The following is a 24,372-nucleotide window of genomic DNA, read 5'->3' as shown; positions in this document are numbered from 1 at the left end:
CCCATCCCAGGAGTGGGGGCCTGGGGCTGGCACCCCTGTGCTGTCACAGCTCCACATGCAGCGGGAGGGTCTTCATGCCACAGAGACGAATGCAGACGTACACACAGGCGGGCATGAGAGGTCACCAGCACCCTGCCCCACACTCAGCCTCTGGCCGGGCCTCTGGTCCTGTCCCCAAGCCTGTCAATCAGGCTGGGACGGAGAGAATTAGTATGCCTGGGGAGTCTGCACCATGCTGGCCTGCAGAGGTGGGTCGTGAGCTCTCTTAAATCAGGGCAGTGGGGAGCTTTGGGCAGGGGCTGCGGTGCCTGGAGACAGAGCAGGGCTTGCTCTGGTGTCATTAAGTATGTTCCCAGGGTTTTCATCTGCAGCTGAACTAGACCAAATCCCTATTTCCCAGCCTCCTCTTTCCCCGCCTCGGTGTTTCTGCGTGTCACTCAGATGAGGACTCAGGGCTTGGGCCGGGCCTGCGGGCAGTTTCTGGTGCTCTGAGTGTAGCTGCGGCAGGTGGGGCACATGCCAGTAGGCAATGCTGGTGGACCTCACATGCGAGAGCGAGCTGTGAGATGTCCTCGGTGCCCCCTTGCAGCACTGAGGAGGAGGGGAGGCTGCAGTTATGGTCACAAAAAGCATAGCAAAAACAAAGAGCCTAAGTCTGGGGAAAGGTTCAGAACGGGATTCAGTCACGGAGCCAGGTACTAGCCCTGCCACAAAGGCCTCCCTTGCAACACTGGAGGAAGTTCCTAGCCAGAGTGTCGGGTTCCCTCTAAAATGAGGAGGGTAACAGCAGAGTCTGCCCCAGGCAGTTGCCACGTCTATAAGCATAAGCATCGGGTGACCCTCAGAACTGTCCATTAATATTGATATGCAGCGCAGGATTCTTTTCCCCAAAAACATTTTCCTTTAAGGTTGTGACTAAAAATAAAGTTTTGGGTCCAAGAGGACAAAGTATATGAGGTTGCCCTGTTTTCCCCTGCCTAAGGCAAATTAGATGAGAACTGAGGGGAAAGTCTTGGTTTCTCTGATGCCAATGCCAGCTCACTCCCCAGCCCCTGACACCTGGGACCTGCAGGTGTGTTTGGTGAGGATAAGGGGAGGCTGGGAGCTGTGTCGGAGGAGCAAGCCACAGGAGTACTTGGGAAACTCTTTGTACCAACTCTATGAAAAGATCTGTTATTTGGGGCCAGCATCACCTCCTTTTTTTTTTTTTTTTGAGATAGGGGGTCTCATTGTTTTCCAGCTGTCTCACACTCCTGGGCTCAAGAGATCCTCTTGCTTCAGCCTCGTGAGCAGTTGGTACTACAGGTGTGCACCAACATGCCTGGCTTACCTCCTCTCCTTTATGAGGGCACAGAACAGGCACTCACTAAGCCGAGGCTCTGATGGGGTCACCTGTGGTCCTTCTACCTCTAAGGTTCTATCTAGGCTTCTTTTGGCATGAGGTGTGAGCTCCCTACCAGGCCCCTGGGAAGGTGAGCATCTCTCCATCCTGTCTGCAAGTCCTCCCTGCCATGCATGAAATCCTGCAAATTCTCCTCTCCCCAGGTGCCATGCTGGTCCACGCATTAGAACCTCATCTTCTGGGCAGGCCGAGGGCCAATGTAGCCCCAAAAGCATCCTGCAAGGCAGAGCTGGGACTCACTGGTCAGATGAGGTTGGGCACATACAGCCCTGTTGTGGCTCCTAAGCAGGGACGCCCAGTCTCCTGACCCTTGATAGTCCGAGATTCCAACCCAGGAGCGCCACAGTTCTGACAACCTCACAGGGTGATCAGGGAGGGGACTGGAAGTGGAGAAGAGGGTCGCTTTCTCCGATGCTTCCGTTGTTAGGCACAAGCAGAAGGGCTAGTGCTTTCTGCTCAAGAGCAGATGATGCCTGATTGCTGGAATCAGGAGACATGGAGAAAGAGGGTCGTGTGGCTATCTGTAATGGACCCCCTGTTGGGCTGTGGTGCCACTGGCCATGAAGGGCGTGGTTCAACGTGCCCATGGCACCCTGAGCGGGGCCTGGACTCTGCTCCTACACACTCTCCTGTCCTCACACTTTCATGTGGTCACCCGTACACACCTCACGGGGAGACACAGGATGGACAGAGCTCACAGCATGACGACAACACAGCGTGACGGGCACATACAGACACTGTTGTGTTTGCTGGGGACGAGTCACGGCCACACCCCTGGGACTCAGCATCGCTTCCAGATCAGGGTCGGTGCTGCTGCCGCCCACACCTGGCAGGGCTGAGGTCTCTGGGTGCATACTACGGACAGGGAAAATCAGACAAAGGCCGGGCTCTCTTTGTTAAGACAGGACCTTCTGGTGTTCGTGGTGGGCGGAGGTGTGACTCGCGGGGGGATGAGGCCACAGTGGGACAGACAGAGGGGTCACAGGCTGGTCGTGGGGCGGGCGGGGTGAGGGGCAGAGATGTGACACTCACCGGTGGCCCAGGCCTGCCGTCCAAACCTGAAGCTCCCTGGACGAAGGGCACCGATGGACCAAAGGAAGGGGGAGGGAGGAGGGGGAGGGAGAGAAAGGGGACACGGGAGGGAAGAGGTGAGTAGAGCGGTGACTCTGGACAGACATAAATGCTGGCAATCAAACACAACGGGAAATAAGCTTGGGAGGACAGGGAGTGGTGTTTACATGGAAACCAACAAAACATGGAGATGCTGGATGCCCTGGCTGGCCACTGAGCAGGTGGGCAGGGGTCAGTGACCATGGCTGCACCCCGCTACCCTCTCTCCTTGTACTTCCTCTCCCAAGGGGCTTCAGTGCTCCGGGGAAAGTGATACAGTTCCTGGAGGGAGGCCTGAAACCAGACCTGTACATCCTTCCTAGCACAGCCTTCACGAGGGAGAACATGCTTTGAGGAGGGGGTTCTTCCCAGCCTTTTTAGCACACCTGTCAAGACCAGGCCACACTACTCCTCACTCCCCACACACCCCCCAGGGGCTCAGCCCTGAGCTCCAGCACCCAGTTTTGAAACTTGGCTAGATGCTGGCCCACTTCTACATCAGCCCTGTGGGAGGTGTGGACCCTGGAATACTAACAATGCCTGACATTTCTCTGGCACTTTATGGTTTGCAAAGCTCAACACAAACTTGATCCATTCATATCTCCTAGACAAGGACCTTTCTAGAAAGAGAATTTGGAGGTAGTGGATTGGATTGTAGGCCTAAGGCCATGTCCTACTGGTGGCAAATGGACAGGCAGGTAGGACCCCCGTGCTCTGCAGCCTCCCGGCTCCGTGCTGACCAGCGATACACACAGTATCGCTGTGGAGTGGAGATGCTCCAAGTGCTGGGCTATGAAGCTGCCCTGTGATCACCTGGGGAGTCCAGGGAGGAATTCACTAAAGATTCCAAGGCACAAGCCAGGGAAGAGGCAGTGGGGTGCTGCACACAGTAAGAATTGAGTTCTTGAAAATTGCTTCCAATGGAGACTCGGCATTTTTTTTAATTTTTTCAGTACTGGGCATGGAACCCAGGAGCATTCTACCTCTGAGCTATACCCCCAGTCCTATTTTTTCTAGTCTTTATTTTTTTGAAACAGAGTCTCACTGAATTGCAAAGGGCCTCAGTAAATAGCTGAGGCTGTCCATGAACCACGATCCTCTTGTCTCAGCCTTCCAAATGCTGGAATTACAAGCGTGCAGCACCACGCCTGACTAGGAGCCTCAGCATTTTAAGGGTGGGGGGAAGCCCCCAGGGAGGGAAAGAGCTGCTTCCTCCTGGAGGAGAGAGTGTTGGGTAGAAGGATTCTACAAGGACTTGTCTCTCAGGGCTAGGACCACATCCTTTGTGGACTGAGCTTGACTCACAGAATAGAGCTGAGCTTCTCAATCTGGCTGCACTCTGGCTGGCCTGCGGCAACATTGCTCCCCAGCCCAACACAATCAGAATCTCTAAGAGCGGGGCCTGGGCCATGCGTGGTGTGCTTGAAAAGCTCCCACGTGCCAGGCGTGGTGGCGCACGCTTGTAATCCCCGCGCTTGGGAGGCAGAGACAGGAGGATCGCGCAGGTTCGAAGCCAGCTGCACGCGCTGGCTTAGGTGACCCTGTTTCCAAATAAAAATGTAAAAATAGGTCTGGGAGTGTAGCCCGGAGGTAGAAGGGCTTCCAGGAACCCCAGTACCAACAAAAAGAAAAAAAAAAAAGAAAAAAAAAGAAGAAAAGAAAAAAAAAAGAAGAAGAAAAGAAAAAAAAAAAAGAAAGAAAAGCTCCCACGTGACTCCAGCGTTCCACTAGCACTGAGGACCACTCCTGGGGTGGCAAATGGAGGAGCTCCGTAGGATATGCCTGGGAGCCAGGCTGCTAAGCATCTAAGTGCAGCCTAAAAATGGAACCGGAGGTCAACAGCCTCTTGCTTTGTCTATGCAGCGTCTGCCCTGGGCTGCCTTGAGAAGTCTAGAGCAGAGGGCATGCACATAGGTTTTCAGGCCTTACGTGGGCCAATGACACATTTTGTATGGTTACGGTGTTGCAAAAGATTTTGATCTGACGTTAGGAAATGGGGAGATTTCATATAAAATGCTAGACATACAGCTTCCTTTGAGAAAAGAGAAGTTTCCAAGATGCTGGGACCCTCTCCTTTTCCCAGGACAATAGCCAGCTCAGCTGGGAAGAGGCTGCTCCCTGTGAGGGGCGCGTGGCCGCTAGTGTGCCATCGGTGCTACCATTCTCTAGCGTTCCCCTCTATGTGGGTTTCTGTCTATGACTGTGATTTCTCTGGACCATGCTGCTGCCAAAGTTGGAGAATTAAACAGATTGGGGACTTTGTCTTTCACCTGGCGTTTGTTTCTTTGACCTGTTTAGTCACGGTGCCACCTGTATGTCAACACCTGACTGCACTCTCCAGAGTTCTCTGGGGTTGTTGGGGCCATGAAGGTGGACAAGAAGAGATTTGTGGTTGAGGGGGGCAGAAAAGTGCTTCCATTGGGAAGCGTAACTTAGTCAGTGTGGACACAGCTTATGACATGGGAAAGTGTCTGCTGGAGTCCTCAGTTTTCTGCCAGTCAACTTCATAAATATTCCCACACATGTTGTGTTGGTGAGGATGTAATCATGCTGTATGGTTGCTGTGATTATATTAAGCAGACCTCCAAGCTCTGCTCCATGGAGATTATTGGCTGCTCATGGTTCCCCAGCTCTTTATGGCTGTCTGGGGGAGGAACTGGCTTTGAGCTGGGGACAGAGGAAAACTGAGTGACTGAAAGGAGTCCCTTTGCAAGGCTATGGTTTCAGTGGAGAAGCAGCCTTTGGCCTGGCCTGGCCATCAATTTCATGTGTGACCTCAAATAACCTTTAGTAAAATGATAAGATGGATTGCTAAAGTCTCTTCCCCGTCATGAAACACAAACCGAGAGTGCCAACTTTCATCAGGGCCTGATGTGCTCACCTGGGCGCAGTAAGTGGTACAAGGCCATCAGCCCACTGAGGTGGGAGCGAAGGGATGCGGCCCCTCCCTCTGGGCAAGCGGATGCCTCCTGAGCAGCCCTCAGCCTCAGCTACTGACTGGGACTCTAGCCCTGGGCAGGCTGAAATCAGAGCTCTCTGGGAACCCCGGGCAGGAGTGGCCTTAACCTGTTGGGACCACAGAATCTGGCTTTTTACATGTTTTGCTGGTGTGGCTAGTGCTTAAGAGGAGAAAGCAAGGGTCATCTTGGTTGGGTCCTTCTGGGAAACGGGGAGGTTACTACTCCATTGTCTGACTGCTCCCTAGCCCTCTAGGCTCGGCCCCCATAGCTGAGTTTTATTGCCCTCAACCAGGCTCAAGCAGGTCCTGAGCTGTTCTCCAGTCACATCTGCCTCTCCAGGTAGGATTTCCTTGGTGTGAGGACCCTGTCTTACTCAGCTTTGCATTCTCCAGGCACCAAGACCTGAGCTCTCCTAGAGAAGGCCCTCAGAAAGAGAACTAGAGCCTGTTTTTGTCCATGAGGGATAGAAAGGCCATGCAGAGCCCTGGATGCTCTGAACTTTAAAACCCGGAGTTTTCCAGTGGCCACCTCTCAGGTCCCTGCCCACCAGGGCCACCCAGCTGGGCTCCTCACAGCAGTCTTGCTGGGTCTGAGACACTTACGGGTAATCCCAGAGGTCCTCGGTCTCCTTTTTCTCCCTGGGCACCTTTCTCTCCTTTTGCTCCGTCTAGTCCTGCTTCCCCCTGGAGGAAAAGGAGACAGGAGGGGATCAGAGAAGGGCTTGTCCCACGCAACTCATTCCTGTACCCTGGGGTTCCAGAGATGGGGCGCCACTTCTAGAGGAGGGAGGGAGTGAAGGTGGCTGGGCTAGAGTGCTGGGCTGGGGACTGCAGGAATCCCTGATTTACTAGCCTGTCTCTGCCTTGGCTGGCATCCTCTGGGGTAACTTGGAGCTCCCCGAAGGGAAAAGGATGGGTGACAATACAGAGGGCAGTTCCTGGTCAGGATTTAACATGGGTGGACATTTGGAGGGTGGGAACCCTGGGATCCTGCAGGATTTGCTAGTGGATGCCTGGCATGCCACCATCAGCGCTCCAAGGCTCACGAACTAGTTGAGCAATGGAACTTCCCAGACTTCTCTGCAGAATGCTGGGACAGGGGCAGGACTGCTGTTACACCACCAGCTTCCAGTCCCCCTTATGCATTTGAAATGCTTTGGGGGAGATTGGAAGCGCCACATCCCAGAGCCACAGGCCCTGGGGAGGAGGCCCACACTATGCTGCCATCTTGCTCTTACATTCAGGGCGAGTGAAGGGTCTGAGGCAGGTGAAATGGGAACAGAATATTATCACTTGCTAATAATCTAGCCTGTCACTGTGTGTAGAAGGATGGACAGATTCTGCACTCAGTGCCTGCCAGGGGTCCAGGCTAGATGTTCAAGGGAGCTCAGGGCTTCATTCTGCCTTGACAGCACCCAGTAGCTGGACCATCTCATGATGCCTCTTAGAGAGAAGGGTCAGCCAGGCCTCTGAAGCATTTTCCTCTTCTCTGCGTTCACTGGTGTGGCCCCTTCCCCACCCTGACCCCACTGTCATGTGACCTCTTCTCACCTTTGGTCCAGGAACACCTTGGAGCCCCTGCATTTGGAATCAAAACAAGGTGTATTAGAACAGCATCTCTAGTTGATGTCCTTGTCCACAGGTGGGACCACAGAAGAGCGAAGGTTTGGGTGGAGAGTGTGGTCTGGGGTCTCTGCCCATGAAGGTAGAAGGGAATGCCAAGAGAGGTCCTGTGTATCCTGGGGTGGAGTCTGAGCCACTCTTTGATGGCCAGGGGCTGACAAAAAATCTTTCCTTGGCCTCTGTGGTGACCCAATATCTCATGAAGGGAATATTGAGGAAACACACCACAAATTAAATTAATGTACAAAAAATGCTTATAATAGCATCTGGCACATACTAAGTTTCAGTGAATGTTGGCTGCTCTCATTATTGCTACTACCACATCTATGATGACAACAGGTAGCATGTGCCCCGGGCACCTTGAACCGCAAGGTACAAACCAGCATCTGCTGATTTGGGGTGCTGGGGACCCTCTCAATGTAAAGCGGAGGGTCCAATGGGAAGGCCAACACAATGGGGATGGTTCTGTTTTTTTTTTTCCAGCTGGGTAGCAGCAGGAAGTAGAAAGGGAAGGAGCTGACATTGGATGGCAAAGGATTAAGTAAATTGTGGATAGAGGAGTGAGCCCAGGGCTGCTATGCCAGACAACCACTTCCAGGGTGCCAGGCAAGGCACAGGCTCCTCAGTGTCACCAGGATGGCACGTTTAACTTGGGAGGGAGAGAGGAGCAGAGATTACAATGGGGTGGTAGTTAGGGAGCTGGTCACAATGGACTGAGCGCTGTCGACAAACCCTGCAAGCTTACCGGAGGTCCAGGAGGCCCCTCTGGCCCTGGTGGCCCAGGTACCTGGAAGCCAAAAGAGAGCACAGTTATACACCACGTGGTCCTCCCTCCTAGCATGGCCCAGGGTCCAGCTAGAGACTGCAAGGTCAAAAGAGAATAGGACTGACCATTGGAGGTCAGCCCAGCACACAGCCTCCCAAGAGAAGGCTTAGGACAGGTCAAAAACTCATAGCAAGCCATTGGCCTGCGCAGAGTTGCAAGAGAACTTTGCCAGGAAGTGTCTCTAACACATATTTTTCCAGGTTTTCTTGAAACACCAGGAAGTTTAGTAGTGTGAGATTTGTGCTGTGTCCATGCCTGGCAGCCTGCCTGAATAATTCCTCCTGCAGAGGAGCAGCATCTTTCTCTCCAGGTGGGGCATGGGATCTTGGTTCACTCCAGTCTCCTCCATACCCATTATCTCTAACTCAGACCTCTGGCATTAATGAATGCCTTGGTTTAGAGGAGCAGGGATAGCTTATTTGGAATGGGGGATGCTAAGATGTTTTTTTCTTTCTTTGGGGGGGGCACTAGAGATCAAACCTAGATATGTTCTATCTCTGAGTTACAACTCCAGACATTTCCCTCTCCTTCTCCTCCCCCTCCTCCTCCTCCTCCTCCTCCTCCTCCTCCTCCTCCTTCTCCTCCTCCTCCCCCCCCTCTCTCGTACTGGGGATTGAACCCCCAGGGGCATTCTACATCTGAGCTACACCCCTAGCTCTATTTTTTTATTCTTTATTTTGAAACAAAGTCTTACTAAGGTGTGGAGGGACTCACTAAGTAGCTGAGGCTGGTCACAAACTGTGATCCTCCTGTCTCAGCCTCCCAAGTACTGGGATTACAAGTGCGTACTACCACGCCTGGCTTATTTATTATTATTATTATTATTATTATTAATTATTATTATTTATTATTATTCGGTACTGGGGATGGAACCCAGGGGCTTTTTACCTCTGAGCTATACTCCCAGCCCTATTTTTTTTTTTTTTTACCAAAAACCTTAAGATATTTAGCAAGGATCATTTATACACAGGTAGGCCCTGCCATTTCACTTTTAATTTCTTAATTTGCTCAATGAAACAAAGGTCAGAATAAACTTAATGAGCTTAATGCCGCCACTTTAATACCTGTGTTATAAGGCTCTCTTAAATAAGTTTTTTGTTTTTTTGTTTTTCCAGCCCTATTTTTATTCTCTATTTTGAAATAAGGCCTCACTAAGTTGAAGAGGGCCTCACTAAGTAGCTGAGGCAGGCTGTGAACCTGCGATCCTCCTGTCTCAGCCTCCCAAGTACTGGCATTACAAGCTTGCGCCACCACACCCGGCTTATTTTTTATTTTGAAACAGGGTCTTGCTAAGTTGCTGAGGCTGGCCTTGAACCTGCTGAGACAATCCTCCTGTATCAGCCTTTCAAATACTAGGACCAGAGGCACGTACCACCTTGCCTAAGACTGAGATATTTCTGAAGAATATTTTCCAAGACCCCTCAGATTTGTATCGAATAGGCTAGGACTGTGGATTCCATTTCTCTCAGGGCAGGTTGCCGTAGAAGAGTGTAGGCTGAACAGTGAAGATGAGGAGCCCAGCCTACCTTCTTTTCTTCAGAGATGGCCCCCCTGCAGGGACCGTCCCTGATGAAGGTGGACATTGATTTGTTGATAGCCAGCCAGTCCGCTACCTTCTGAAGAGCCAGGGTTCTCCTGGGATGCCTCATCTCCCCAGGGTTAAAATCCCTAGAGTGCGGCCAGGCTGAGGATCCCTCTGCCAGGCCACCCTGCACTGCAGACAGGCAGCTCTCTAGTGTCCCTGGGACCTGGGGACTTAACAGCTCCATAACAGTCTCTGTGTAGGAAACACAATCTTTGGAAACTACGTTCTTACAAAAAAAGTTTACTCTAGTCTCTTATTATAAATAATACTGACGCCGGGCATGGTGGTGCACGCTGGTAATCCCCGCGCTTGGGAGGCGGAGACAGGAGGATCGCGCAGGTTTGAAGCCAGCCGCGCTGGCTCAAGAGACCCTGTTTCCAAAAATAAAAATGTAAAAATAGGTCTGGGAGTGTAGCCCGGAGGTAGAAGGGCTTCCAGGAACCTCGGTACCATAAAAAATAAATAAAAATAAGTAAATAAATAAATAATACTGAGAAGCACTACACTGCTAATATTTTGCTTTATTTCCTTTTAATTTTTTTGATATAATTTGATTTTCTGTTATTTTTCACTTAGGATGAAACCCATTTTTCAATCTTTTCTTTTTCTTTCTTTCTTTTTTTTTTTTTTTTTTTTTTTTTAGTGCTGGGAATTGAACTCAGGGCCTGTGCATAGTAGACAAGCATTCTACCTCTAAGCTGAGCCCCAGACCTCATTTTTTTTTGTATGTTTCTCACAAGCCTTCACCCAATGGTGATGTGTTAGTCACTGAATGCATTGAAAATGGGCTATCAAGCCTAGCGTGGTGGTGCATGCCTGTAATCCCAGTATTTGAGATGGAGGGATCACAGAGTTCTAGGCCAGTCTCAGCAAATGAATAAGACTCTGTTTCAAAATAAAAAATAAAAAAGGCTGAGGTGTAGCTTAGAGTAGAATGCCCCTGGAGTCAATCCTAATACCAAAGGGAGAAAAATAGAAAAAAAAAAAAAAAGGAAAGAAAGGAAAAGAAAAAAAAGGAAGGAAGGATGGGAGGAAGGAAGATGAGTTATCACCTAGTCAGGGCTTATAGCAGCAATTGGTATGAAGAAAGTTCTCAAACATGGTGACTACTATTACTATATTATTAGCCCAGTTATTTAATCCTTTCCTTCCTGTTAGAAATGTAGGCTGTTTTCCATTCTTACTTTAATACTTCTGGGAGGAACATTTTTGTGTATAATGTTCTCTTGAGCTTAGGATCACTAAGGAGGCATTCATTTCTAAATAGGTGATGCACATCAGATATAATCAGGTCTCTTTCACTAAATTCAGATGAGACTGGAGATAGCAAAGGGTTGGGAAACCTTGCGGGGGCCTGAGAAGACTTGGTGGCCTCTCCTTGAGCTCGAAGTGGTTTCTGGATTACCCAGTTTCCTCACCACACGCCTCTCCCTCGCCTGTCTATGATCTCTGTTGCTTTTATGGCATTTTCTCCTGAGCCTATAAATATGCCCGATTCTCTCCCCTCTTCTGAAAACCTTGCCTCTGATCTGACTTCCTCTCATTCTGCTGTTCTTTCCTTTTTCTTTACTACCACACTTCTCAAATAAATAAGTAAATAACTCAAACAAAACAACAACACCAAAACAAAAAACACTACTCTCTCTGGCAAACTCCTACGAAGTCATCAAGACCCTGCCAGTATGGCGTGCCTTCTGGGACGCTTCCCTGGTTCCCCCAGAGGCCACCTCTCTGGTGCCCATCACTGAGTGTGGCCACCTAAGGACTGTTCTGTTTATTGTCAGACTCCAGGGGCAGGACGGAAACACAGTGGGTGCTCTCTGAACACGGAGAGGCAGAGGCTGGCGGGAGCCTGCAGAGCAGCCTGAGGCTCTGCACCCGGCCAGGTGCTCAGGGAGTCTGCACGCTCGGATTCCTGCCCTTCCCGTTCAGGTAGCTGCAGGTTTCATCCACATATACTCTGCATCCTGGAGAGACTGTTGTTTCTGATGACACCCTTGTCAAATGATCGCCTGGGACATAGAAGGAAGTGCGAGTGCGACCTACCTCTGCTCCCGGGTCCCCCTTCTCCCCGGCTTCTCCTTTTTCTCCCTGTGGGCACAAGACACCACAGCATGAATGCCGGCACTGGCGTGAGTGCACAGGCACACTATCGCAGCGTGACAAAGTGGAGGGACTGGGCTAGCCCAGGGGTCAGCATGGAACACCTTGGAGGCTGTGGGAATGGCTGATTACAGTTGCCTCCACCGGGGACTGATCGCAGGTGCTGCGACCCAGTGTCTTCAAGGATCTGAGGCTCTTGAAGAGGGAGGAAGGGCTGGTGTTCCATATGGTTCCTGCAGTGGACAGACCCTGGGGTAGATCGGTGACTTGTTTCTCAGCCATGGAATGGGGCGTGTGTCAAAGGTGATGGTGGCCATTCCTGTGAGTGAATTACCAATCACCACATATATTATATACACGAAAACAGGTAGCCTATGTTGAGATTACATTGCAAATGTCACACACACACACACGCACACACACACACACACACACACACACACACACACACACACGACTATCGTTGTAGCATTAGACAGTAGAGAGACCCTTTTGCTAACTTTGGTTTTGAAGTGAGCTGCTGTACTGTGAGAAGCCTGCCCTGGGGAGGGCCATGAGCAGGCTACTGTCCTCCAGGAGCTGAGGGACGCAGTCCTACTGTGACTCAGACCTGAACAAAGCCAATAGCCAGTGATTTGGGAAGAGAAGTCCAAGCTCCAGAGGAGAATACAGCTGGAGATAACCTGGATAGCAGCCTCCTGAAATTCTAAGCAAGAGACCCAACTATGCCTGGACCTCTGACCCACAGAAACCAAGCTCCAGAGGAGAATACAGCTGGAGATAACCTGGATAGCAGCCTCCTGAAATTCTAAGCAAGAGACCCAACTATGCCTGGACCTCTGACCCACAGAAACCATTTGAGAATTGCTGTGTGTTGTTTCAGGTTGCTACGTTTGTGGCAATTTGTTTTGCAGCAATAAGAAAGGGAAACAGCTCCAGCCTGGAGCCCTTGTGGGGCTGGCAGGGAAGTGGGGAAGGAAGCCAGTGCCCTGTGTCTGAAGCTCTTGCTCTACCTTGGAGCTGCCACACTGGGCAGAGGACATGTGGGGAGGTCATTTGGGCCATGTCCATCCCAGCTGGGTGAGACAGCCATGGTCAGGGGGTCGCTGAGGGATTCCCGCACTGGGTCGGATGTGATCTCTAAGGCTCCTTCCACTTCCAAGAAGGAATTCCAAGTCCAAGATTCCAGTACTTTTGGACTAGGTCAGAGCCTGAAGACAGAGGTCACTGTGCTGTGTGCGGAGGAGGCTGGGGCCCTGTTTGCACACAGATGTCGTAGCTGCTCATCAGGAGGACTCCCCAGGCTGGGCGGGCGGGCTGAGGTTAGTGTGGCATTCTCACAGTGCCAATGCAAGGCACCCCTCGGCTGGTGGCCCCTGTGAGAAGCACCCTCGCTCCTGTGCTGCCTGCTAACACCCTCCATTCCCTGCCCTCTCGCCTTACTGTAAATCCCGGGAGCCCGATGGGGCCAGGCAATCCTGTCGCTCCAGGCCTCCCTTGGCCACCTGGTTCTCCTTTCTCCCCAGTTGGGCCGTCTAGACCCTACAGATCGACAAAGATGTCTGTTAGTGAAGCTCAGGGCCATGATACTGAGCATCTGTGACCAGCTTTGGCAGGCATGCATGGCCCCCTTCCTCTACGGGCAGGTCTGGGGGAGCGCCCACTTCACAGATGGAAACAGCTGAGCCCCGTAGGCTCCAGGTCAAGTCAGCAGCCTTCATACATGCAACCTCTCCAGGGTACAGGGCTTCTGCATGCTTTCCAATGAAACAGTGTAATGCCCCTGGCTATCTCTTTTCCAATTATCCATGAGTATTCAGGGAAGATATTATTCTCATTTTGGAGGCTCTACGAGGCTCAGCGACTTTCCCAAGGGCACAGACGATGACAGAACAGGACTCATGTCTCCCAAGTCAGGAAGCTGAGGAGCTTGAGGGGAAACCAGGTGAGCCCCCACCCCTACTTCTTGTGTCCAGCTCAGGCCGCAGCCGGCACCGTGCAGAGCCAACCACAGGCATGCAGGTGGTGCGTGCATGGAGGCGCAGCCCTGCACTCACCGGTGAGCCTGCTTGTCCCGTCTCCCCTTTCTCTCCCGGGCTCCCTGGTTGTCCATTTTCTCCCTTCATTCCTGGAGGCCCATCCTTTCCTGGGGGTCCTTGGGGACCAGGGGGACCCATGTCTCCTGGTTTGCCTCGAGGTCCCTTTAGGAAATATCAATAGCACGTCTTAGCACATTTAATGGAGAAAAAGAGAGAGACCAGGGAAGAATGGGAGGTCCAAAGGACATGGCTTTATGATGGCTGATTGGGGCTGGTGGAGGGACCTTGGGCCCTCCCTGCCCCTCCACCGCAGGGCTCTCAGTTCCTGAGCCTGTCCTCTAGGCCCCAGGGAGAGGACCGTTCCAGGGCTTGTCTGGAGCTGGCTCTTACCTTTTCTCCATCATGTCCTGGAGGGCCTGGCAGTCCAATCTCCCCCTGTAGCAAGAACAACAGAAGGTGACTCTCAGAGCAAAGACAACACTAACTGTGCATTTGCAGCATTTTCTGGGCCCCAGGAAACCTCTCTACACTTTCCCATAGAACTCAGGCATTTTAATTCTCTCTGCAGTCCTGGTAGGTCTCTGCTTTCACTGTCTCTGTTTTACAGATCAGGACCCCAGGGTCCTGAACACATGCCCAAGAACACATGTCCAAGAACACATGCCTAAGGCCACAGTTAGTAATAAGGGAGGCCAGGATCTGTGTCTGGCCACCCTGGCCCCTTGGTGTTTTGTTTTGGTTACAACCTCCAGCAATGTCTCTGAGAGCCCTGGGTGCCCTTGGCTTCCAGTCTCCTGTGAACCAGGTTTCCTGTCCTGGTAGCCCACCTGCCCCCTGCATCTTCACACAAACTCTTTCTTTTCATCTTCACACCAACTCCCTCCCCTTGATCATCTTCACAATGTTTCCTGTGTCTTCACACCAACTCCCTCCTGGCATCGTCATAGCAACCCTTCCTTAGGTCATGGAGGAGGTGAGGCAGGAATGACAAGATGATGTAGGTATCTCTGGGTGGAGTAGGGAGGAAGGGCAGTGGATTCTGCCTGGGCTCAGGGGAGCCTTCAAGGAGAGTGTGATCTTTGAGTTGGGCTTGAAAGGTGAGAGTCTTTGAAAGATAAAAAGAGAGGAAGGAACTTATAGAGCAGGGGAACTCATGAGCAGAGCAAAGAGGGGAAGTCCTAAGGAAAAACACAGGGGCATGTGGGTAGGGGATAAGGGATAAAAAGAAAAGCATAAGCAGCAAGGGAGGGAGAACAGGGAGGGCCCCCAAATGCCACCTTCCCTGAGGGCATCCCGGGATGATCCATGGGTCTGCAGGGGCAGGGGAAGAACCACATCTCTAGGTTCCATCACCTCTGAAGGGTCTCAGCCTTCTCAGAGCCCGAGATGGGCAGCAAGAGGAGAACAGAGCCCAGGGCCGAGGGGAGCCAGAGCAGCTGTGATGTGCAGGCCATGGTGCCTGGAGCTGGGCAGGGACTACAGGCCAGTGTGGTGGTCCTGGACAGATGAGGGGGTACAGGACCAGGGTGCCCTGTGGGCACGTGCTCAGGAATGCAGGATCTTCGCAGGGCTTTTGCCCACCTTGTCAAGGCAAGTTTTACCTTCTGGCCTGGGCTCCCTGGAGCTCCGGGTGGGCCTATTTGCCCGGGAAGACCAGGAGGTCCCTAGGAAAGAACATAAGGACACATGGAAGAACTTCCCAATCAGGAGGTACAGAAGGAGGCTGCCTTAGAGTTATTTTTAAACTTCTATTTAGTAGTAGAAACTTTTTTCTTTTAAAAAGAAGTAACACAGAGAGCCCCAAAGTGCAAAAAGACAAGTGCAGCATGTGTTTGGGTTGAAGTGGGGTAGGCTTAGCACCATGGACAACAGTCTCTTCTTCCCTTCCCTCTCAGACTCCCAGAAGATAAATCTGACCTTCCCAGCAATGACTTATGTCACCAGGAAACAACCCAGATGTCCATCAACAGGTCAACTCACAGTATGTCCATAGAATGGAATACTACCCAGCAGTGAAACAGAACCAATCACGCTTCTCCACACGACATAGACAAAGCCCACACACACTGTACTGAGCCAAGGATGCCAGACAGAGATGACGGCACACTGCGACTCCACTGCATGGAATTCTAGGAAGGACATGTCTAATCTACAGTGACAGCGCAGACCCGCTGTGGCCTAGGGCAGGGGCAGAGTCAGGATTGACTCCCAAGGCTCATGGAGGAACTTTCTGTAGCAAGTAGAGTGGTGGATAGACCGTATTTATTTGTGAAGACGCATCAAACTCTATACTTACAATGGGTAAATTTTATTGTAAGCTATACCTAAGAGTAATTAAAAAATGTTTCCAGGGAAGTTTTATGTTCAGTAGTTATTTCAAGTGATAATGTCTCTAAATAAAGCTCATTGATTCCAGAATCACATAGTTTATAGCAGCATCTGGGACTCAGTTATCATAGAGGTAGCGTTTGATTCTGAATTTGTGTCATCTCTAAATGTGCTCTGTGCACATAGAAAGAAAAATATCAGGCAGATTGATATTCTTACAATCTGAAGACTTTTTGCTCTCATCTCCTTTTGTGAGTTTTGACAGAGAATGTCCCCTGGAAAAGCTACTGCTGGCAATGCAGAAGTGTTCAGAGGTGAAATCACTGAACTGGGCTCTGATCTCATCATTGGATCAGTCCACTGATGGGGTCATAATTTGATCCTTTGCAGGGCAGGTATAGCCAAGATGTGGCAGGTGGGGACAGGTCAATGAGGGCGTGGCTTTGGAAACTCTATCTGTCCCTGGTCCCTTCCTCCCTCTTGCTGCTTTCTGGCTGTCTGGAGCAGTTTTCCTGGGCCACACTGCTGCCATGATGTCTGTCTTTGCCTTGGAGCCAGCCGACGGTGGACTGAACCTCTGACACCGCACCAAATAAACTTTCTGTCCTCTAATTTGTTCTTGCCAGGCATTTTTTTTGTTACACACACACACACACACACACACACACACATACACACACACACACACAAATGGCTGACTAAAACACCTTCCCTCTCTCTCTACCTTGGAACTTAACCTTGGCGATGGTTATATTAATGCCAAGTATTGGCTGAAAGCCTGTCGCTGGGAGTTGCGCCTGTGAAACCCAACATGGCATTCACTGGGTTTTCAAGTGCAGAAAAGGAAATTGACTGGTAGAAAAGGGGAATGTGTGGAGGGCTGCTACTGGTTTTTCAGAAAAGAAGAGAAAAAATGAAAACATCCTCTTGGACAGTGCTATTTCCTGTACACAACTATAATCAGAGCCCAGAGTTACACTGTCACCAAGTGCACAGCTTAGTGAAAGCCATCATGGGGACAGCCTGATCCAGGGCATGGGCAGCTCCAGAGGCCTCCTCCAACCCTGCCCCCTGGCCCCGGCTCGGCTCACCCTCTGCCCAGCACGTCCCAGAAGCCCATAGTATGCTTGTTGGTGGCAAGAAGGTGAGTCCGTGGGCCCTTGCTTACAGACTGTGCTCTCTGTGCCCAGCCCAGAGCTCAGGGAAAGCAGGAGGGAAGACTTACCATCAAGGCCAGTGTTCGGATCTCCTAAAAAACAACACCATGCAGTTAGTTGAGGAGCAAATCTAAGATCATCTGGAAGGTCTCTTCCGCCCAATCATGGCCCCTTGAAGGAGAGGTGTGAGGTAGAGCCTCACAGGTGGGTTCCATGGCTCCCAGACAAGCCCCTACCCGCCTCTCTCAGAGGCCTGTAGAATGGACAGAGAGCAGTGGGCATCTCACAGCTCCAATGTCACTCCCAGCCATTCCACAAGGGAAGCAGACAGTCCTGAAATAAACTGCAGTCTCTCCTTCTCTTTACAACAAAAGGAGAGAAAGCAGCCTCTTATCTCTCTAGTCACTCACTGGGGGCCTTCCTTGTTCTTTCCTCTTCTCTTAGAACTCAGATTTCAAGCTCACAAGACACCTCCATCTAAATAGACTCAGTATAGCAAAATACAGAACCACTCCAGAAGTAGACCAACGGGATGATTGTGGGCTTTAAACATAAGTTTTACCCTTATAAATGATTCACAAAAACTTATGGATTCCTTTAAAGAGTTGTTCTCAGTCTTGGCTATCTCCCTCCTTCCCTGGGAACCTTGCTCATGTCTGAAGACTGTATATGTATGTATATATATAAAATTTGTGGTGCTGGGGATGGGAACCAGGGGAATTCTACCTCTGAGCTACACTTCCAGCCTGATTTTTAATTCTTTATTTTGAAACAGGGTCTCACTAAGTTGCAGAGGACCTCCCTAAGTAGCTGAGGCTGGCCAAGAACCCAGATCCTCCTGTCTCAGCCTCCCAAGTACTGAGATTACAAATGTGTGCCACCATGCCTGGCTGAAGACATATTTTGATGGTCACAACTGAGGATGGGTGCTCCTGGCAGCTGGTGGATTGAGATGCTGCCAGACATCCTATGATGTGAAAGAAGTACAGCCTCCTTGTCCCACCACAAGGATCACCCAGACCCAAAGGTCCACAGTGAAACCTGCTTAAAAAGGTGGGAGCTTATGCCCGTAAGACAGAATGACATTGGTATAAAGAGGAGATGTGTTCCAGGAGGGCAGAATCTACCATGAGAAAGGGGAGTTGTGGGTCCTGGAGAAATGTGGCCTGGAGCTTGGATGGGCAGCACCCTGCTGGGATGCCAGGATACTTCTAATAGCTTTTTAGGCTCACAGAGTCAAGTAAGAGAGCCAGGGCACCTGATGCCAAATAATGGGTGGGGGGCATTTTCCTGGAGGCTGAATGGCGAGAGGCTGGAGGAGGGAGCAGGGAGCGTCTCTTTCCAGGAAGCTCTGTTCAGAGGCCTGGACACAGGATCATGAGACTCACTGTTGAAGGTCATGGCCGAGGTCCACAGGACCTCCACATCTCTAACTCTCTGGCTGTCACCTGCTCACCTGGAGGGCCTCGTTGATGTTTCCGTTGTAGTCCACCATCTCTCCTTTCCCTGGTTCCCCCTTGGATCCCTAGAAGGGAAATGAGATCTCAACCATGGCCTGAGGCCCTGCAGCCCACACTGGCGGCCCCTGCCTCTCACAGGGTGATCCAGCGTCCCTGGCGAGGGTCTATCCAGGATTTGAGGGCCCTTGGAGATGTTCAGGCATGGCAGAACAAACGGAGAAGCCTTCCCTTGAGTAGCTGGGACTTGACAGATCTGGAGAAGCCCGAGTCCAATCATGGTGGCCATGCAGCCCACCCACTCAGAGACAGCACGCTCTACCCCCTACCCAAAAGCCCAAGTAGGGCCGCTTCCCACTGCAACTCCAGGCGAGAGAGGCACATACCTTGGGGCCGGCTGGTCCCTGTTCTCCAGCGGCTCCTGGCTGTCCCTGTTGCATGACAAGAGTGACATGGCTGATACAGCCGAGGGAGAACTGGTGTCCCCAGAGAGGGTCAGGAGGCTCATCTTAGTGTGAACCATCAGGACACACGTACCTCCCTATCCATAAAGGGCAGGCTCTGCCCCTTTAGAAAGCAAGCCCTGAAAGCCTGCCTCTCCCCCCTCTCCCTCTGAGTTCTTGCCTACTTCAAATAGCCATGATATGCTTTCTGTCCTTCCTGTGTTAGTTACTAGTGACTCCTTCTGTCCCTCTGGTCTCCTCCATCAGCTACCTACTTAGGAAGCAGAACCTGGCCTTTGTTTATCTTGATGTCCATTCTGCATAGGTGGCAGGGCTCCATCTGTCTGCCCACTGCCTGGGTGCTCAGGTGCCAGAGTTCACATGGTTCTTTAAGAGCCCACCTGCCTTGTGAAAGACCTGAACTGTAGGATGAAGCCTCGGGGGCCCAGGTAAGGTGTGAGGGGGATATGGGATGGAGAGAGAGAGAGAGAGAGAGAGAGAGAGAGAGAGAGAGAGAGAGAGAGAGGAAGGAAGAAGAAGAAGAAGAAGAAGAAGAAGAAGAAGAAGAAGAAGAAGAAGAAGAAGAAAAAGAAGAAGAAGAAGAAGAAGGAGGAGGAGGAGAAGGAGGAGAAGGAGGAGAAGGAGGAAGAGGAGGAAGAGGAGGATGAAGAGAAGGAGGAGGAAGAGGAGGAGGAAGAAAATGAGGAAGAAGAGGAGGAGGAGGAAGAGGAGAAAGAGGAGGAGGAAGAAAAGGAGGAAGAAGAGGGGGAGGAAGAGGAGAAAGAGGAGGAGGAGGAGGAGGAGGAGGAGGAGCCAGGATAGAAAGCAATGAAGGCCCAGAGAGCGCTGTGGCAGAGCCCAGCTCTGAGGACTCTGTAATCAGTCAGCTAGTGAAGGAGTCTCTGCCACCTCCCGGGAGCTGCCCCTGATCTTGCTGGGCACTGTGAGGGACACGCGGCCTTGGAGTGGCTGTGGAAATGAGAAGTGGGAGCCCCACCTAGAAATGTGGCTTGGGGGGCTATACAAAGCTGGGGCTTGGCATTGCTCCCCAGCCTAAGTGGTGGCTTTTGCGTGACTGGTGACTCAGAGGAAGGCTCTCTGGAGCCCTAGTCAACCAGGAAAGATGGACGCCAGAGGTCATGGCCAGGCAGCCTTGAGCCCCGGGTCCAGGCCTAGGTACAGCTTCTCTGAGCTGAGGCTTGCACCTCTGAGCTGACCCTCGTCCTGCAGATCTCAGATGTGGGGGCTGATGTACCTTGTCTCCTTGCCGCCCTGGGGGGCCAGCCTGGCCATTGATACCAGCTTCTCCCTGGGGAAAGAGTAAGCATTGCCATGAGGGTGTGCAGGGCCACTGGGACAGCTGTTTAAGGCAGCAAAGGATGGTCTTACTGCTCAAGTTCTGCTGTAGTCTTTAGGTCTCTCTCCCTGCTGGCTCTGCTAACCTGCGCCCTTCCACTTGCCTGACTCCCACACACCCATGGGACCAGCCTGGCTCTCATCTCCCTCTGGAAGCCTCCCTACCCCAACCCTTCCTCCTGGTTCTGAACCATTCACTGGATGCGCCTCCCTGCCAGGCCTTCTGAGCCCTTGGGTCAGTGTGTCACGACCATTAGCTCCCTACAGGGAAGTGGGAGCACCGGGAAGGCACAACCCATCAGGTCTTACCTGGTGACAGAGGGAGCTTACGGACCTTGGCACCATGGGCGAGCTGCAGGAGCCCAGGCTGGGAGGTGCAGAGAGAGGTGGAAAGAGGCCCAATCCAAATAACCTCACCTATTAGACATTTGGCTGGACCTGGACGGTGGACCTGAGTTTGGGAACATCACCTTCTAGCTCTCCCACCCTTCTGTCTAAGGCTGCAGACAATGGTGGCCAGGTTTCTCCAACTCTCACATCTTGCAGGCACCACACCTTGCAGCTCATGGGACAGCCCCTGGGGTCTGGGGTGCAGGACTGCCTTTAGCAAGCTCCCTGCAGGCCACACTGAGGACACCATTTGGCCTTGGTTGGAGACCCACTTTGTCTTGCCAGCCTCAAGGGATTCTGGGGCTCCCTACACTCTCCTCCTGTGAGTCACAGGTCTGCTTCTCCTGCTCAGTTGTGAACAAGGTGAAGGCAGGTTCTCTGCGGCCCCATTGCCCATGTGAGGCCTGGCTGCAATGCAGGCGCAATGAACGAGTGCACTGCCTCGGATCCTCTGGACTGATTCCTGCTTTCCTGACGGGCTAAGAGATAGACCCTTCATTTCCCTGGGCTGTGAAAATAAACCAGACAACGCAGGACCCCTCAGCTCTGGGCAGCTGCAATTCCAGCTGGTGAAGGGAGAGCCAGGGCCATCCATTCACGGCTGCCCCCACCACTGCCACCCTCTTCCAGGTGCACCTGCACCAGGTGGGCCTCCTGACTTGAGCCTGCAATCACTCAGACCCAGGTGTGAGGCTTCCGGCTGTGCTAAGGCCTGTGACTGTCGGTCCCCGACCCAATTACATCTTAGGAGCTCTGTCCATGTGACCTTTCCAAATTCAGTGGGCAAAACTAGATACCAGGAGCAGGAGAAGGCTAGAGAAGGCCAGGTGTCCAGGACACAAGCCCAGGGGAATAGGAGGAAGATGCTCACAGTCGACATCTTCCTCGAGCCCAGGAAGACTTACCTTTGGTCCTGGGGGTCCGGGGAGCCCTGGGGGTCCGGGCTCGCCCCTGCCTCCTCCAATGGAGTTGCCAGCATCGCCTTTCTCCCCCTGGGGTGGAAGGTGGAGTCACATCTCTGGCTCCAGAGCCCTCCTGCCTCTTTTTCCCTTGTAGTTCAGGGGAGTTGGGGCAGGAGGCCGCTTAAGGCCCAAGGGATGCCTAGGGGCTTGACGTATCTGAGCTCCAGACAGAGGTCCTCAGACCCTGGCTTCGCCAGACCCAGCTGTGGGGTTGAGGAGGGATGACGCTGCTCAAGCAGGGACCAGGCTGAAACAATAGGTCCATCAGCACCCGTGTGAGCGGCGTTTCTCAAAGTGTGTTCCTTGGAACTCTTCTGTGGGTTGGGTATATTTGAAATATAAACAAAGGTTCTAGTAGCTGAACGATGTTGAGAAATGCAGAGTGACCATTCCCTGCAGGGTTCTCAGAGCTCTGATGGGCTGAGGAGCCCTGTGACTTTCCAAAGGGCCTACCTTTTACAGCTCTCTCCAGACTTATTTGGCCTCAAGTCTTTTTTAAGTGACTTATCCTTTAAAAAATGGCTTTACATGAAATCTTTTTTGGAACTTGTGGACTAGGGGCGGGTTTTCTGAGCACAAAGAAGGAAATCTGAGCTGGTCATAGCTACTGAGGCCTTGAAATTGGGGCTTTCTTTTTTGCCAGTCAGGGCCCAACTTGTGGCACCCCCCACCCCACCACACACACAGCCAGCATCTGGCCATGTTCCAGCCACCCCACCCACGCTCCAGGGTGGGAGAGAGACACTCCCAATGCTGGGGCCCGAGGGGACATGCAGGGCCAGGAAGGACATGGACGCCTTGCAGGGAGCCCGCTGTTCAGAGCTCTCCATACCTACCTTCTGTCCCAGGAAGCCGGGGAGCCCAGGGGAGCCTGCAGCACCCTTCTCGCCCTGTGGGGAGATGCAGACACACCGGGTTAGGGACTGCTTCTTTAGGATGCTCCACTGGCCTGGGGCCTGGCTTTCCTCCCTCCTGCCTAACCGGCCCCTCCTGGAGCTCTACTTCCTCCTGGACCTGAACCCAGGGCTGGTTCCTTCCCTGGACCACTTCACACGGGTGACAGCCTGCAGCTTACAGTACTGGGATCAAACCCAGGGCATTCTATACTGTGCTATCCCTCCAGCCCCCTTTTCATTTTGAAACAGGTCTTGCTAAGTTTTTAAGAACCTGTGGTAAGCGGGGCTGGGGGGGGGGCGCTGAGGAGGGCCAGGCAGGGCTGGAGTGGGAGGGATGAGAGTCCTGATGGGACCCTACCCACTCTGCCTTGTCTGGGCTGCGCCTGGGTGTGCTTTAACCTGGGTGTCCCTCAAACAGGCTGAGTCTAAAGAAAGAGGATGCGGGTCCTGCCTATAGATCCCAGGAGATGCTGGGAGCAGAAATGGGGAGGGAGGCTCTCCTGTGTGCTGGGCTCCCTGGGGAATCAATGGCTTCTGAGAAAGATTTCTGCAGCTTTGCTGGACCACCCTACAGGTCCCTTCTTTCAAGGACCCGTGTGCCCACGATCCACTGTAGGTGACGTGGCAGCATGGGGGAGGGCAGCGAGGCTCACACCCCCTGTCCCCTGCCCCTATTTCCTGGCAAACTGTCCCCCCTCCTGCTGCTCCCAAGAGTTTCCCTTTGAGCTAAGCTGAGAAAGTCACTGATAGTGTGGGGGCGGGGTGAGGGGTGGGGCTGGCCGCTACTGTAGACTAGAGTTTCCTCAGGAACACTTGTCCCCTAAGCCTCTTGTAAGCAGAGTGCTCTGATCAAAAAAGTTCTGAAAATGCTGCATAAGATATTTCCTTTTGGGGGCTTCCCAACACATATTTAGCATAGTAAAGGCTCCAAGAAGGCCTGCAGCAAAGAAACCTGCATTTTAACCCTGTGCTTCTCAAACTTATTTGACCATGGGACATTTTTTTCACAATACATCTCTTATTGTCCTAGATGAGAAAGAAAGGGGGTCCTGTAAGTAGAGGGGACTCTGGCCACTGCCCGCTGCAGCTGGCACGCAGGCAGACCAGGATCCAGGGAGGAGGGCATTGGCAGTGTGCTCCTGACACAGTGCTCAGCCGACCCAGTCTGCCCTTAGGGGGAGCAGTAGCAGCCCCCCCACTACCCCCTGAGCTCCATGCAACCCAGAACATTCCCTGTGGATCAGTACCTTGGCTCCTGGGGTCCCTGGCTCGCCCTGTGTAGAAAAAAAGAAAGAGTGGGGTAAAGAGATGAGAGAAAGAGAGAGAGATGGGCAGAGGTGCTGTGTGGGGAGGTGTCAGTTAGACAGCTGGTCAGCCCAGGCTTCAGCTCGGGCAGGAGGCTCCGGCCAAAGGAAGCCTGCCGGCTGCTGACCCTTCGAGGGCTCTGTCCTCCCTCTAGGTGAAGGTTGGGTAGGTGTTAGCTTAACTGCAGCAAGAGGAAGAAGAGGCATTTGGTTTGGACACAGTGCCCCCTGTAGGTAGATTGCAATGTTCTTCCAGTCCCGTCCCGTCCCGTCCCGTGCCCCCCCCCCCCTAACAACCAAAAGGGTAGTTAGAATGGGGGTTGGGCACCGACTCCTCCTGTCCTCTCTCAAGCTTTGGAAGCAAGTACTGCTGAATTCTAGAACTGCACAGCAGGGAGCTGGCTTCCCTCTGTACAGGTGAGGGAGGTCACT

General features: G+C 52.3%; 1 protein-coding gene across 1 annotated transcript in view; it reads right to left on the bottom strand.

Moving 5' to 3' along the window:
* The window catches only part of COL13A1 (collagen type XIII alpha 1 chain), a gene marked incomplete at both ends in the record, with an annotated part of 158,418 nt that overhangs the window by 19,055 nt on the left and 114,991 nt on the right, over window positions 1-24,372 (bottom strand). Inside the window, 16 exons of the mRNA XM_080694674.1 lie at window positions 2,435-2,470; window positions 6,075-6,155; window positions 7,023-7,049; window positions 7,840-7,881; window positions 11,552-11,596; window positions 13,052-13,150; window positions 13,666-13,809; window positions 14,038-14,082; window positions 15,249-15,311; window positions 17,201-17,224; window positions 18,589-18,657; window positions 18,976-19,020; window positions 20,288-20,341; window positions 21,684-21,770; window positions 22,577-22,630; window positions 23,884-23,910. Of these exons, the coding sequence (XP_080550800.1) occupies window positions 2,435-2,470; window positions 6,075-6,155; window positions 7,023-7,049; window positions 7,840-7,881; window positions 11,552-11,596; window positions 13,052-13,150; window positions 13,666-13,809; window positions 14,038-14,082; window positions 15,249-15,311; window positions 17,201-17,224; window positions 18,589-18,657; window positions 18,976-19,020; window positions 20,288-20,341; window positions 21,684-21,770; window positions 22,577-22,630; window positions 23,884-23,910 (942 nt within the window). The remainder of the gene's footprint in view (window positions 1-2,434; window positions 2,471-6,074; window positions 6,156-7,022; window positions 7,050-7,839; window positions 7,882-11,551; window positions 11,597-13,051; window positions 13,151-13,665; window positions 13,810-14,037; window positions 14,083-15,248; window positions 15,312-17,200; window positions 17,225-18,588; window positions 18,658-18,975; window positions 19,021-20,287; window positions 20,342-21,683; window positions 21,771-22,576; window positions 22,631-23,883; window positions 23,911-24,372) is intronic.

This window comes from Muscardinus avellanarius (assembly GCF_963383645.1).
Source record: "Muscardinus avellanarius genome assembly, chromosome: 4".
Classification (NCBI taxonomy): Eukaryota; Metazoa; Chordata; class Mammalia; order Rodentia; family Gliridae; genus Muscardinus; species Muscardinus avellanarius.
This window is presented reverse-complemented; position numbering and strand designations above follow the sequence as displayed.